This window comes from Erythrolamprus reginae, chromosome Z, assembly GCF_031021105.1.
Source record: "Erythrolamprus reginae isolate rEryReg1 chromosome Z, rEryReg1.hap1, whole genome shotgun sequence".
Taxonomy (NCBI): Eukaryota; Metazoa; Chordata; class Lepidosauria; order Squamata; family Dipsadidae; genus Erythrolamprus; species Erythrolamprus reginae.
The window spans coordinates 89,294,540-89,310,859 of record NC_091963.1 but is presented as its reverse complement, the minus strand read 5'-3'; the positions used below and the strand labels follow the sequence as shown (position 1 = coordinate 89,310,859).

Genomic DNA, 16,320 nt, shown 5'->3' with positions numbered 1-16,320 from the left:
ATTCTCCGCCAATCCGGAGGTTTCCGTCTTGGGACCTTCAACTGGTCCTTAAGGCCTTGACAAAGCCACCGTTTGAGCCATTAAGAACCATACCACTACGACTCTTGTCGATCAAGACTGCCTTCCTTGTTGCTATTACGTCGGCTCGAAGAGTGTCAGAGATAGCGGCACTATCAGTGCGACCTGACCTTTGTGTGTTTTACCCTGATCGAGTGGTGCTGAGATTGGACCCTTCATTCATACCGAAGGTAAACTCAGAGTTCCATAGGAAGCAGGAGATCATACTGCCTGACTTTTGCACACATGGCAATCACCCATCGGAATTGCGATGGCATAAAATCGATGTACGCCGGGCGATCAAGATTTACGTTAGACGCACAGAGAGTTTTAGGAAGACAGAAAAGTTGTTTGTTTCGTTTTCTGAGGATAAAAAGGGACTTGGACTTTCATCCAGCTCCATTAGTCGTTGGATCAGGGACTGTATTGGGGACGCGTACAGAGCTCGTAACCAATCGATCCCGCCGGGAGTGACGGCTCACTCGACGAGGAGTGCGGCAACTTCAGCGGCCTGGGCCACCCAGGCGTCCATTGACGACATCTGTAGAGCTGCAACGTGGTCGGCTCCTACGACCTTCATACGACATTATAAGTTGGACTCCTTCGCTTCTGCAGAGGCGGCTTTTGGGAGACGTGTGTTACAAAGAGTTTGTTTATCTCCAACGTCCCTGACAAGACCTTTTCCCTCCCATGGGCCGTGAATCTCTGGTATATCCCATGTTGGACTCTCCTTCCAGATGCAATGGAGAAGAACCGTTGTACCTACCTGAACGGTCTTCTCAGTGCACTGGAAGGAGAGTCCAAACCCACCCGGTAGAGTTTGGGTGCAGGGACGCCGGAGTAGGCAGTTAGTACGTTATTGGTTGTTAACAATAAAAATTGGTTATCCTCTTACTATGTTTCTTCGTTTTAAAACTGGCTCATGGGGAGAGCAGAGGGGGCGGTGCTCATTAATATGTTAATATTAACTCAGTCTCTACCAATAGAATTGGAGTATTACCCATGTTGGACTCTCCTTCCAGTGCACTGAGAAGACCGTTCAGGTAGGTACAACGGTTCTTCTCCAGGCCGCTGTAGTGGCCGTACTGCGTGTAGAATGTCCAGTAAGTCCTTGTGGTACATGAGAACCCTTAGTCTTGTAAGCTTCTGCAGTGCATTCACGCAACCAGCGGCTAATGGTCTGAGAAGAGACTTTGGTGCCCAATGATCTAGTTGCAAAGGACACAAACAAAGCCTCTGACACCCTGAATTCCTGAGTCCTGCGGATATAAATTTTCAAGGCTCGTCTCACATCGAGTTTATGCCACCGCAGCTCTGAAGGGTGAGTCCCATGGGCACAGAAATCCAGTAGGACTATTTCTTGTGCCCTGTGAAAGGTGGAGTTGATTTTTGGGAGAAATGCTGGATCAAGTCTTAAGACCACTCTATCCGGGTGAAACCTGCACAGGTCTTCCCTGGTGGAGAAAGCAGCAATCTCAGAGACCCTCCTGGCCGATGTGATCGCCACCAAGAAAGCAGTCTTGAGAGTCAACATTCGGAGTGGAATATGGCGAAACGGTTCGAATGGAGGACCAGTTAAAGCGTGTAACACCAAAGACAAATCCCAGGAAGGGAACCGATGTATCGGTGGTGGCCTGATGTCGGCAGCCCCTTTTAGAAAGTCCCTGATCTAAGGATGTCTGGTGAGGGGGCGGTAACTGTCTCCTCCTATAATCGTGGATAAAGCAGCCACATGACGGCGCAACGTGTTTGGTGCGAGTCCTTTTTCCAAGCCTGCCTGAAGAAAGTGGTGAATACAACCCTCTTCTCCAACTTGGGTGGAGGTAGCCTTCAAGTATGCGTTAAGACCTATCTATGACCAAAGAGGACTGAATCTGTAGTTTTTAAAAGTTGTTCCATTTCCTGAAATCCACTTCTTTAGATTCAGTCCGTGACTTAATAGGACATATGCTTTTCCTTCCTATCAGTCAGAATGCAGAAGTTCAGGAAAATACCATGTCTTTCACTTAAAATATTTTTTTTGTGCTGGGAGCACGTCTGGCTTCACCGCCTTTAAAAAAAAAAGAGCCAACTGTTAAAGGAGAGAGGGAAGCTGGTGGGAAGGCATGGCTCTCACCAGGTGAGCCACCAGCCAAGGATTTGTTTTGAGGGGAGAATTCTTGCAGTGGCAGGGCTGAGTGAGCTGACCAGTCTCACATGGCTTTGGGCGTCGGGTGCGGCAAATCACAAATACTTGAGCTCAACCAGAGGAGAGTGAAGCAATATGGTGACGAGGGCAAACAGTTAGAACCTCCCCCTCCTTCTCCTTTCATTCCTCTACTGCCTCTGCACAGCAATCTGAGTGAGAAGAAGTGTTTTAGCCCTTGAATTCTTCTCATTTCTCATGCAATTCTTCATACCCTGTCCCAGGTCTCACAACCCCACCTAAGCGGCTCTGATGAAGGAGGCCATCCAACATTTGTTGGAAATAAATGCCATCCAGAGGGTGCCTGTGGGTCAATAGGGATGGGGTTCTATTCCATCCTCTTCATAATTCCCAAATCATCTGGCAGTTGGGGGGCAATTCTGGATTTGAAGTGCCTCAATAAGTACATAGTATACAGGTGGTTTAAGATGCACACTCTGCACACCATCCTGGGGTGTATTACACAGGGAGATTTGCTGACCTTTATTGATCTTTTGGAGGCTTACCTCCACATACCAATCAGGAACTCCCACTGCCAGTACCTGCGTTTTGCCTATGCAGAGAAACATTTTCAATACAGGGTGCTTCCCTTCGACTTATTGTCAGCCCCAAGGGTCTTTACCAAGGTCCTAGCAGCCTTGGTGGCATACCTGAGATCCCTACTGGCAGGCAAGGGTTCCCCATTGCTGGTACTACCTATGCGCTCCTGGTGACTGATACGTGCACATCAGTGCAACATTTGGCTTCTGCGCATGTGCAGGAAACCAAATCTTGCACGAAGGCACTCGCCTGCGTGCGATTCCACTGATTTTTTGTGATTTCTTTGCTTCCATGCATGCGCAGAAACCAAATCTCGCATGGATGTGCACGTGTCGGGGATATGGAGCTGTATGTGCAACTCCATTTTTCCTACCAGAATGTCGCCCTCCAGGAATCCAATACTACCTACTGGTCTGGGTTCAGTGCTATTTGGATGACATCTAGTCCTTCTCTGAGGACCAGGTGCAGAGGGATGTCAGGGTGGTGTTAGGTACCTAGAATGCCACTGATTCCTAATCAATAGTAGCAAGAGTCATTCACAGCCCACCACGAGAATAACTCACCTGGGGGCCATTATAGATTCCCTAAAATGCACAGTGTACCTGTCTAGGGAGAAAAGAGATAGCACACTGGAATCAATAGAGGCTGTATTAAGCACCCCCTCTGTTCATCTCTATTTACTTTCCTCTCTCCTGGGGAAAATGATATCCACTATCACATCATCTCCTGGGCACGTCTACATGCCAGAGACCTCCAGTGGTTTCTTCTCCTCTTCCAGCAAGCAGGATGCAGAGCATCGTCGATCAATGTTCAACATAAAGCAAGGGTCCGATCGTCACTCGAGTGGTGGAGATTTATTTATTTATTATTTATTTATTACTTAGATTTGTATGCCGCCCCTCTCCGAAGACTCGGGGCGGCTCATAACACGTGGAACAAATCATAAATAATCTGACAAATTTAAAATATTTAAAGATTTAAAAAAGACCCCATATACTAACAGACATACACACAAGCATACCATATATAAATTAAACATGCCCAGGGGGAGATGTTTCAGTTCCCCCATGCCTGACGGCAAAGGTGGGTTTTAAGGAGTTTATGGAAGGCAGGAAGAGTAGGGGCAGTTCTAATCTCCGGGGGGAGTTGGTTCCAGAGGGCCGGTGCCGCCACAGAGAAGGCTCTTCCCCTGGGGCCCGCCAACCGACATTGTTTAGTTGATGGGACCCGGAGAAGGCCCACTCTGTGGGACCTAATTGGTCGCTGGGATTCGTGCGGCAGGAGGCGGTCTCGGAGATATTCTGGTCCAATGCCATGAAGGGCTTTAAAGGTCATAACCAACACTTTGAATTGTGACCGGAAACTGATCGGCAGCCAATGCAGACTGCGGAGTGATGGTGAAACATGGGCATACCTAGGTAAGCCCATGACTGCTCTCGCAGCTGCATTCTGCACGATCTGAAGTTTCCGAACACTTTTCAAAGGTAGCCCCATGTAGAGAGCATTACAGTAGTCGAACCTCGAGGTGATGAGGGCATGAGTGACTGTGAGCAATGAGTCCCGGTCCAGATAGGGCCGCAACTGGTGCACCAGGCGAACCTGGGCAAACGCCCCCCTCGCCACAGCTGAGAGATGTTTTTCTAATGTGAGCTGTGGATCGAGGAGGACGCCCAAGTTGCGGACCCTCTCTGAGGGGGTCAATAATTCCCCCCCCAGGGTGATGGACGGACAGGTGGGATTGTCCTTGGGAGGCAAAACCCACAGCCACTCCGTCTTATCCAGGTTGAGCTTGAGTCTGTTGACACCCATCCAGGCCCCAACAGCCTCCAGGCACCGGCACATCACTTCCACCGCTTCGTTGACTGGGCATGGGGTGGAGATGTAAAGCTGGGTATCATCCGCATATTGATGATACCTCACCCCATGTCCTTGGATGATCTCGCCCAGCGGTTTCATGTAGATGTTGAATAGCAGGGGGGAGAGGACCGACCTCTGAGGCACCCCACAAGGGAGAAACCTAGGAGTCGACCTCTGACCCCCAACTAACACCGACTGCGACCGGACAGAGAGGTAGGAGGAGAACCACTGAAGAACAGTACCTCCCACCCCCAACCCCTCCAGCCGGTGCAGAAGGATACCATGGTCGATAGTATCGAAAGCTGCTGAGAGGTCAAGGAGCACCAGGACAGAGGATAAACCCCTGGGAACTTGCTTCCTGGAGTTACAAAGGGAAACAGGGACCATGGATGCAAGCACCTGGGGTTGTGGGGCCCACCTAGGGACAAGGGTGGCCCAGGACATGTGGTCACTGGAGGAGGCGGCATACAGCATCAACCTACTGGAGCTCCGGGCAGTTTTGGCCCTCAAGCACTTTGAGTGCCAACTGCAGGGTTGGCATGTGCTGGTCCTGATGGACATCGTGACTACCAAGGCCCACATCAACAGACAAGGTGGAACCATGTCCAGCCTGCTGATAGCAGAGACTATGGCACTGGGCCTCTGGGCAGAGAAAAACATTGCGTCACTCACAGCAGAGTACATCTCGGGGGTGAGGAACATCAAGGTGGACTGGCTCAATTGCCACAGTGTTGATCAGGCGTAATGAAGTCTCCACCTGACCCTATTTCAGCAGGTGGCATCTTGATTCGGCCTACCTTCCACTGAACAAGAGGTCGCTTGGCACACTTTAGAAGTGAGGAGAGTGTTGGAAAATTATATCCAGAGAACGGCCTCCATCCGTAAATCGGAAGCCTTATTCCTATCGTTCTAGCCAGCCTTTATGGGACAAAGGCCTCCTCCTTCACAGTGGGCAGTTGGATCATGAAGGTTATCATCATGGCTTACCAACTTATGGGGCTACCTCAGCCCACAGGCATGATAGCTCATTCCACCCACAGTGCAGCGACCATGGCAGCATAGCCGACCAGACGCCCATTGACGAAATCTGTGGGGCAGCCACGTGAACATTCCCGATTCCCTTCACCTGTCACTACAAAATGAATGCTTTCGCTTCTGAGGAAGCAGAGTTTGGACGAAGGGCATTGCAACAGGGGGTAGAATCAGGAAAGGTCTCAAACAGACCTAAGTAGTGGTGACTTCTTTCATATGTCCCATATGTGGAGGCTAGCTCCACCCAACTTGGAGAAGGGGTGTTGGTATAAACTGATATGCCCTTTCTCAAGGAGTGGAGCTAGCCTCCAAGACCCACCGAAGCTACTACTCTGCTTGAGGAATGGCTACTAAAGGAAGGCAGGAATTACTGGTAATATATTTTATTTATTTATTTATTTATTAGATTTGTATGCCGCCCCTCTCCGAAGACTCAGGGCGGCTCACAACAGCAATAAAAACAATATAACAGTGGAACAAATCTAATATTAAAAACATATAAAACCCTATCATTACTTAAAAACCAAACAGCAACATTCATACCAAACATAAAACAAAATATAAAAAATAGCCTGGGGGAAAAGTGTCTCAACTCCCCCATGCCTGGCGGTATAAGTGAGTCTTAAGTAGTTTACGAAAGACAGGAAGGGTGGGGGCCGTTCTATTCTCTGGAGGGAGTTGGTTCCAGAGGGCCGGGGCCGCCACAGAGAAGGCTCTTCCCCTGGGGCCCGCCAAACGACATTGTTTAGTCGACGGGACCCAGAGAAGGCCAACTCTGTGGGACCTTATTGGTCGCTGGGATTCGTGCGGTAGCAGGTGGTTCCGGAGGTACTCTGGTCCAATGCCATGTAGGGCTTTAAAGGTCATGACCAACACTTTGAATTGTGACCGGAAACTGATTGGCAGCCAATGCAAGCCACGGAGTGTTGAAGAAACGTGGGCGAATCTTGGAAGCCCCACGATGGCTCTCACGGCTGTGTATGGAAGGGTGCACGCAGAATCTAAATAAGGGGATTGCATCAAGTGGAACAACTTTTAAAAACTACAGATTCAGTGCCCATTGGTCATAGAGCAGTCTTAACCAATACCTGGAGGCTAGCTTTACCCCTTGAGAAAGGGCGTATCAACACCCCTTTTCCTCTGCTGTTTGGAGAGGATTGGAGCACAGCACATGGAATGAACCGCTGAAAGGAAGGAACCTTATGGAGAGCCAGATGTAGTTCATGGGCTGAAGTTTGGGGGCTCCTGCTGTAACTGAAGAAGCACCCAAAAACATAAGGATTTGCAAAGTGTTAGAATGGACACAGATTTCCATCATAACCATTCTTATTCTGGTGCTTGCCTTGAATATAAATTATGATTGTCTAATTCAAATTATAGTATTTTGTTTCTTCTATCATTATGACTATTTCTCATGTAATATGGTACCAGGTTATGATATATTAATTCTTGATTCCTGATCCAGTAGCATTGAAATTCAAGATATGCGAGTTGTTACTTTGATTTACAAACAAAGTAATTATAAACTCTTTTATCTTGCTTTCTTATATTCTTTATAAGTTCTCTTTGAATAAAGTATTGTTATGAGATATAAAGTTGCAAAATACTTGTGGAATTACATTCCTAACAAATTAATTGCAAATGTTACATTTTCTTTCTAACCCCAAACTTCATCTCATCTTAGCTTTGGCAGCTATACTTGGAGTAGTTCCATTTTTGGGAACGTACTGGGCAACCGCACCTGCAGTTCTAGATATTTGGCTTGTTCAAGGAAAAGGATATAAAGCTATTCTTCTCTTCATTTGTCATCTATTGCCAACATACTTTGTAGATACAGCAATCTATTTGGATATATCTGGGTGAGTATTTTAATTTTTTTCTTTACTGTGCTGAAAAATGTTCTACAATAGATCGATCAATGTCCAGAAATATTTAGATTGTTTATATCAGTAGTTCCCAAACCTTTTCAGTTTTGAAGCCCCCTTGTGCTACAAACTGATCCCCAGTGCCCCTACCCCTATCCCCTTCAGGGGGCGTGGCTTGGTGTCAGGTGATCGGGTGGGCATGGCCAACTTGTGAAATGTGTTGAAACACACAACCACATTCTTGCTTAGAAACCAAAATTTTGCGCTCTTCTCATAAATCTTTCTTTCTTTCTCTCCCTCCCTCTCTCTCTTTCTTTCTCTCTTTCTTTCTTTCTTTCCTTTCTGTCTTCCTTCCTTCCGTCCGTCCGTCCGTCTGTCCGTCCATCCATCTGTATTTCTGTCGCTGTCTTTCTTTTTCCCTTCCTTCCCTCTTTCTTTCTTTTTTCTATCAAGAGCTGGGGTGGCAGAGCAGGTAGAGTGCTGTACTGCAGGCCACTGAAGCTGACTGTAGATCTGTAGGTCAGCGGTTCAAATCTCATCACCGGTTCAAGGTTGACTCAGCCTTCCTTCCTTCCTTCCTTCCTTCCTTCCTTCCTTCCTTCCTTCCTTCCTTCCTTCCTTCCTTCCCTCCTATCCTCCCTTCCTCTGTCCTTCCCTCTCTCCTTCCTTCATTCCTTCCTCTCCCCCACCCCTCTTTCTTTCTCTGTGGCGGAAGAAGAAAGAAAGTGCTCTGGCCAGCACTCGGCTTACATTCCTGGTGAGGCTGGGAGACTGCCCGCCATGCTCATTCACCAGATTTCCAGGCAGCGCTATGTTCCCTGTCATATGCCATCCCAGAGTGCGGCCTCCGGGTTGACCTTGCCAGGAAGCTGAGCACCAGCCAGGCCCATGCGCTCCTGTCTGCCCCTCGCTCCGGCCATTTCCTGAGAAGTTCACAAGAAGGGGCAGTCGGTGGAACTGGGTTTGGTGGAGCTACTAGTGCAGCAGTACCTGGTGAGGAAAACTGGGTGGGAAGATGCAGCTGATTGTCTCACTCACGGCACCATGGGGCAGATGTACTGGAAGAAGCACAGTTGAGCAGGGCAGAGGCAGCACAGCCTATTGTACATTCTCTTGCCGCACATCCCTCCTGCCAATCCTCTGTTCAACACGCCCACCCCATTTCTGCAAAGGCAGAGCCCTCCAGTGTGATCTAAAGAGGGGAAGGGGATGCTGCAGAAAAGGCTGCCTTCTACCCATACCTCCTGTGCTGGCCCCATGGGACTTGGGGCTCTGAAGCAGCCCACTGGCTTCCAACCTGGTGCTGCTGGCCGAGTTCCCAGAATGGCACTGTTGGCCGGGCTGATCTGGAAAGAGAGCAGGCAGGTGGTCAGGTGAAAGCCAGTGGGCTTCCTGCTCCAAGCGTCACAGAACCGGCATGGGTGGAAGGCAGCCTTTTCTACAGCATCCCTGTTCACTCTTTGGATTGCCCTGCAAGAGCAAGGGGCTCTACCTTTGCAGAAATGGGTGGGTGCATCTGCAGCAGCCCTGGGACATCTGCTTGCCCTTCTGCCACCCCTCTCAGCATCTGCATTTTCACCAAGGGCAGCCCGCCTACCAACTGGCCGAGCGGGGCTGGACATCGACCGCAGAAGGAAAGGGTATGGGGGAACACTGGGAAGGCTGTGTGGAAGGCAGCCAAGCATGGCAGGGCTGTGGGGAAAGGAATAGGCTGCTACCTCCCCTCATCGCTGCCCCAACAAGTTTTCCTGCCTTCCATGTGGCCTTTTAGCACCACACTGCCACTCCCTTGCCTCTAAGTGTTCTGTCTGGGTGCCCCCAGACTTCAACACCAACTGAAAAAAGCAGCCAGACACGCTGGTAAAAGCAAAGGCACTTTATAGTTGGAAAAACAAACACAGAGAAAAACCTGTTCTTCCCAACAGACAGGCTATGAGGCTTCACAGCCGAGTCATGACGGCCAGACAATACAGCAGACTTCTTGCTGGCACACACACCACTGTAGAGAATAAGACCCACGTCTTTCCCCCCAAGGTTTCAGCCTTCAGGGCCACAAGCCAGAGTCAGAAACGCCAAAGATCACAGCCAGGTCCCAGGACTCCCAAAGATAATACTCCACAATACAGGAAGGGTGGGTCTGCCTTTTCAGCCTTTCTGGGGAGAACCACACCCAAACCCAGCTGTTGCCTATTTAGGGCTGGAAATACCTGGCTAATTGTCCCCTTCGTTGTGCTGCTCTTCTCTGCCTGAGATCGATGATGGCTTGTGCATTTTCATCCAAGGACTCCAGGCTGCTTGCTGGGGAGAGCTCCACCCCGGGGGACTCAGGCTGTTCTCCCTCTCCCTCGGCCTGATATTCCTCCTCCCCGTCTGCCTGGGCCTCCTCCTCCTCCTCCTGTTCCTCATCCTCCCCCTCTGAGCATGGAGCCGGCAGAGGTTCAGCCGTTCCCTGAGGAGCCTCAGACGGAATCACAACATCAAGTATCCCCCCTAAGTCATCCCACTGCTCCCCAGGGGGTAGTACCACCCTCTTTGGGAACCACTGGTTTATATTATTAATAGTGGCATTTTTATTATACATAATGTTAAAAGAAAATAACCATGGATGCTACTCATTTTCAAAATCATAATTATGGATTAGGTTATTTTCAAGAAATAGAAAGTATATAAACTGTATAAAGTGCCGTGCAACAAAAGACAGCATAGATAGTTGATGTGTGCAATGGAAAAAGTATTAACGAAATCAACGCCATTTAGGGAAAATATATATAAAATGTACTATAGATGGTACCTCCCTCAGCAAGATTAGCACAAATGTACACAGGGATAAATCCACAATGTTGGAGATGCAAGGAACACATGGGGACTTATTACCACATCTGGTGGTCTTGCCCAAAAATAAAGAAGTTTTGGATTAAAATACATCATTGGCTAACAGATATACTTCAAATTAAAATAAATAGGAGACCAGAAGCGTTCCTTTTATGAATAATAGGTCAAAAAATAGATAAAAATAAGTATTACTCAATGATTCATATACTGACTGCAACTAGGATGGCGGTAGCCCAATGCTGGAAACAATCTAACCCACCGGAAGACTCACTAATTTTTTTAAAAAATTTAGATTGTGCAGAATCTGATGCTTTAACACTTAAATTAAAAAATAAAGAAGACTCCAATTACCATAAAATATGGAATTTATTTTATAATTGGTTAAAGAGGAGAAATAAAAATTCAAATTAAAATATGATAATAACAATATGTTAGGACATGTGTTTTATGGACAAAAAGATTAGATATGATATATATATATAATTGTTTTGTGAAGACAAATTTTCATGAAGTTAAATTAATCAATAAAGAGTGTACCGAAGGCGGCTAAGAGAATAATAACAACTAATAAGACATTGAAAACCAAAAGGAATTATAGTGAATACCAATTGATTAAATCACCAGAAAATAATTTTTTGTTAATAGTTGTTATTGATGTAATTGTCTATTGCATATTTTTGTACTTATTTTTGCTTTGTTGTACTTGTTTGTTTGTTTCAGTTTGTAACTTTTTGGTTATTTCCTTTTTAAAAACAATTCAATAAAAATATTTTTTTTTAAAAAGGAAAAAGTATCACTAGAAATAATATATGTATAGAATAATACTGACCTCCTTCATTATTGGCATATTTCTGCAGGAAACAAATGTAACACAGAGAAAAACATCCTTAGTAGAAGAATAGCTTAATTATTCATGATTTTTTTCAACATTACTTATTCTTTATCAAGTTTCAAACTCTATTATTTTATTTTTTGTACAAGACATTTTTTGTGAGTGCAGAGAAATATCTCTGCTTGTGATTACATATTAATTTCCTGCTTTTTGTATCTTTCAATCTCAACATATAAAATCAGCTTTCCACTGTTCTTAAATGACATTGCAGTAATTTCATTTATTATTTATTGCAGAGGAGGTCATCCTTATCTGACAGGACTTGCAATAGCTGGTGGAACATATTACCTAGGACTAGAAGGAGCCATTATAGGACCCATACTCCTTTGCATTTTTATGGGTGCTTCTAAAATCTACAGTGCCGTACTTGTGAGTCCAACAAATTAATTACCTGCTCTGTTACAGAGGCGTCAGCCTTTGAAGATTTACTGGTAAACATTCATTCATCTATTGGTTGGATTCATAATCTGCCTTTCTTATAGAAGCTTTTAAAATATAACTTTTGTGATGCATTTAATCATTTATTTACATTAATACTCACGTTAAAGCATGTGTGATACATTACTGGTATTTAGTAGTACCATTACTGAAATGTAAACACACAAGGGCCCAAACACACACAGAGAGAGAGAGAGAGACCAAAATGTAAAGATAAAATCCAGATTTCCTATTAAAGAAATAAAACTAAAGTAATAAAAATAGTCTAGTAATGACATTGACAAAATATGGGTTTTTTCTTATGTAATTTCTATATTTAATGCTTGTGACTTGAAAAAATGTTAAAAAGGAAATAAACTAAATTGAAAAAGATGAAGATGCAAAATTATTCAAATGAAAGAATTTATAAATTGATATCCCTGCTGCTGATTATTTCACATATATAAAATTTATGACTTTCTAAAGTACACATCAGTTAGACTAAAAAAGGATTCACTATGGATTTTACTCCACTAATCATTGCCAATTCTTATGTGCTTATCTCCATTTCAAGGCCATTGAACTAGTGTTGTCTGCAAGCATGTGGCCAGCATGACTTAACATTTATTTACTCGCATTTGCATGCTTTCAGACTGCTAGATGACAGAGACTGGGGCGAGGATGGGAGCTCACCTCATCATGGGGTGCTTGAGTTTTGAATCTGAACTGCTGGTTTTCCAGCCCATAGGCCCAGCATCTTAAAACCACTGTGTCACCATGCTAATCTATGTATCAATTAAACAGCAGTTAGAATAGTCTCGGAGGCTGCAAATAATGGGAAATAATGCCTTCCATCAAGATCATAAAAAGTAGTTTTCAAGGAAGTTGAAAGTAGGTTTCAAGGAAAAAAACAAATTAGGGAGAGCTAGAGAAATGTATTTCTTAAAGCTCTTACTAGCATAGAAATTAATATAATCCATAGCAATTCCTATTTTTTATTGTCTAGCTGATTTCATGACTAATCCTTCAATTCATATTTTGTACTAAAATGTTGTAGTTGTGTCATAAAAATAATAACAGAAAAATTCATAGAAATTTCAGTTAAGAAATGGGGAACTGAAAATGGCTCAGCTAAAGGTAGAGCCAATAATGCAGCAGAATGAAGAACCAGTGAGTAAACTGGTTCTTAATAATACTTCCCTAGACCAGTGTTTTTCAACGAGTGTGTCACGGCACATGATCAGGTGTGCCGCGAAGAAGAAAGCTCAGGTTCCAGTCTCGTAACTTTTTGCTGAGGGTGCAAAGAGCAAAAGGTTGCGAGACCAGAAGCTGAGCTTCCTTCTTCGCGCCTTCCAAGTTTTCCGGCAGTTGCAGCACCCTGCTCGGCTGGAGCTTCCCAGCGGTGGCGGCAGGTGAGCTTTGGGGCCTGGCGGGAGAGTGCCGGCAGCAGCAGCACCGGGCAGGAGCCGCGAGGCGGTGGCTGCGAGCAGTCTGCAACAGCATACACCACACCGGCAACAACGGCATCAGGTAGTAGCCACAGGGTAGCAGCAGGGCAGTCGGCTGCGAGTGGGAGCTCCAGGGCAGAGGCACTGACGGCAGTGTCTGGACGTGTTGCTGGACGTCTTACATGCTGGTGCTGCCGGGCTGGCAGTGGCCCACTGGTTGTGCCAGGATGGAAGTGCCATCCCCGCGCCCATACCCAGCACAGCGCCAGCATGTACGGCATCCAGCAGCATGTCCAGCCGCCACCGTCAGAGCTCCCGCTCGTAGTCGACCGCCATGCTGCCACCCCACAGCTACTGCCCGATGCTGCTGTTGCCGGCGTGGTGTACGAGATAGAAAGAGAGAGAGAGAGAGAGAAAGATAGCGAGACACAGAGAGAGAGAAAGAGAGAGAGAGAAAAAAAGAGGGGGAAAGAGAAAGAGAGGGGGAGAGAGAAAGAGAGAGAGAGAAAGCAAGAGAGAGAGAGAAAGTGTGTGAGAAAGAAAGCAAGAAAGAAAGAAAACAAGAGAGAGAGAAAGAAAGAAAGCAAGAGAGAGAAAGTGTAAGAAAGCAAGCAAGAGAGACAGAGAGAAAGCAAGCAAGAGAGAGAGAAAAAGAAAGAGAAAGAGAAAAAGCAAGAGAGAGGGAAAGAGAGAAAAAGCAAGAGTGAGAAAGAAAAAAAGCAAAAGAGAGAAAAGGAGAGGAAGGGGGAGAGAGAGAGAGAAATGAGAGCAAAAAGGGGAGGAAAAAAAGAGAAATGAGAAAATGATTGAGGCAGAGAATGAGAGGAAAGAGAGAGAGAAAAAAAGGACAAGAGAAGTAGCTCTTGATTTAAAGCATATGATAAAAAGCACCCAAAGAAAGAAAACCCCCAGCCCTCACCTGTTTTTGAAAAAAATAAGAGAGAAATTAACCCCAGCTCTTACCTCTCACCTGGTTTTGGAAATGGTTCAAGAGTGTGGGGAGAGAACGGGCGAGGACACAGGGATGGAAAAAGAAAGGAGAGTATCTTAGAATGTCATTTTGGTTGGTAGTGTGCCCCAGGATTTTGTAAATGTAAAATATGTGCCGCGGCTCAAAAAAGGTTGAAAATCACTTCTCTGTACAAGGAGACCAGTGGTTTGCACGCTCCCTTTTCTATTCATTTTCCTAAATTGTTGTTAGCTACTTTTTAGTTCTATAAGAACTTTTGGATATTCTTAAACGCTAGACTTTTGGACAAGTCTGAAAACACTGGGTGAATTGTTTTCAATTTTCAATCAATTCAATTAATACAGAATGAAGCAAAATAGTTCAATATTGGATACATTGAAGAATATGAGGAAAGTTGATGATGTCTTAACAATTAAAATGAATATACAGATAATAACCCAAGAAAGTGATCTGAATAATTTTCCTGTATTGGATTTACAAAACAAGCTTCCTAAGGCTTTCAAGAATTTTATTAGAAGGGACTAAATCAATCGATCGATCGATCAGTCAATCAGTCACGTTTTAGCACAGAAGTCCCCAACTCCTGGGTTGCAGCCCACCATTAGGCTGTGCCCCATTTGGAATTGGGCTACATCAGAGGCAGGCCACTGCGTGTATGCGCACGTGCCACTTGACAAACTTCACCCCAAAGGCTTCTCTTGTGTGAGGAGCTGTGCATGGCATGTGCATGCCAGCCTCCCACTTGTGCAGCCTCCATCTTTCATTGATCCACACTTTGGTCAGATGACTAATATCCACTACTGCTAGATACAATTCAGTTATAGTTACTGACATGTCTTCTTGATATTGTTCTAACTCCCAAACTATTTTAGGGTTTAAATATATTATTAAAGGACTCATTTACACAGTGATACTTAAAAGTTTGTGAAATCTTTTGATTGTTTGATACAATTGGTAGAAGAGGGAGCACTACACAATTTCTTACTCTTTATTACAATACAAAATCAAAATATTTGTTATACAACTACTATTGTGCTCAATATTTATGTTGCTAAGTGAGAAATTTTAAATATGTTTTGCCCCATTTACACTTTCCTTGCCACATGCCTTAAATAAATCACTGCAGTTGTTAAATTATTAACAAGGTTGTTATGTGAATCTGGCTTCCCCAGTGACTTTCCTTATCACAGGATTGCAAAAGATAATCACATGATCCTGGAACACTGCAACCATCATAAATGCAAGTAGGTTGTAAAGCTGTCTAATGTAAATCACATGATCATGAGGATGATGCAGTAGTCATAAGAATGAAAAATGGTCATGTCATTTTTTTCAATGCCATTGTATCTTTGGACTGTCACTAAGAGAACTGTTGTAAGTTGAGGACTACCTGTATTAGAAAACTTTTAAAAGTTTAAATTTGTAATTAAAATTCTGTACAGTATTGAAAAGATTATATGCCAAACAAGGAAGATATCATGTACTTATCAAAATACTTAAAAAGGAAATGTTGTTGTATTTCTGGTTTTTAAATTGTTTTAATTTTAATTTTTAATAATATCTGTGTCAAGCTGCAAATACTTTTGGTTCCTTTTGAATTCTGTATTTTAAGTATTTTATTTATTTTATAAAGTATTTATTTCTAATAAAAACTTTCTACTATTGAGGTTAGGATTGATTAAATATGTGAGACTCTAAATCATTTTGAAATGATTTTTACCTGTTTTATTTGTTGTTGCTTTTTGATTAGTAACACTGGGTGGGGGAGACAAAACATAAAAATAGCAGATACATACATTCATTATTAAATAGAAATAACACACATAAACAGTTCTTTAAGCAAAAAGTAGCATTTTATCTGTTCTTTATTCTCTCGGACAGTTATAATAAAAGACGCATTCAAAAAGTTTGTGAAATCTTTTGAATCTTTAATATTTCTGGATAAATATGACTTAAAATGTGATCTGTTTTCCATACAATCGGAAAAGAACCTCCCACACTCATACTTAATTACTATCTCTAGATAGTACTAGATGGAAATTCTTAATTTTGCCTTTAAACAAACTGATAATCTTATTGGTTTACATATTTTTGCCACCCAGAAATAGTTTTTTGTCAATAAATAAATTTTGTCAATAAATAAATAAATATTTTTGACTCATTCGTTTAATTGGGGTTTCTTTGCCTAGTTTTAGAATTTACGTAAAAAAAACTGTGATACTCCC

General features: G+C 44.1%; 1 protein-coding gene across 2 annotated transcripts in view; it reads left to right on the top strand.

Moving 5' to 3' along the window:
* Nucleotides 1-12,068, top strand: part of TMEM245 (transmembrane protein 245) — a 92,556-nt gene extending 80,488 nt beyond the window's left edge. For both annotated transcript variants that reach the window (XM_070766879.1, XM_070766878.1), the window contains 2 exons: nt 7,356-7,530; nt 11,497-12,068. In XM_070766879.1, coding sequence (XP_070622980.1) covers nt 7,356-7,530; nt 11,497-11,647 — 326 coding nt within the window. In that variant the 3' untranslated portion in view covers nt 11,648-12,068. The remainder of the gene's footprint in view (nt 1-7,355; nt 7,531-11,496) is intronic.
* Nucleotides 12,069-16,320: the final 4,252 nt, after the last annotated feature.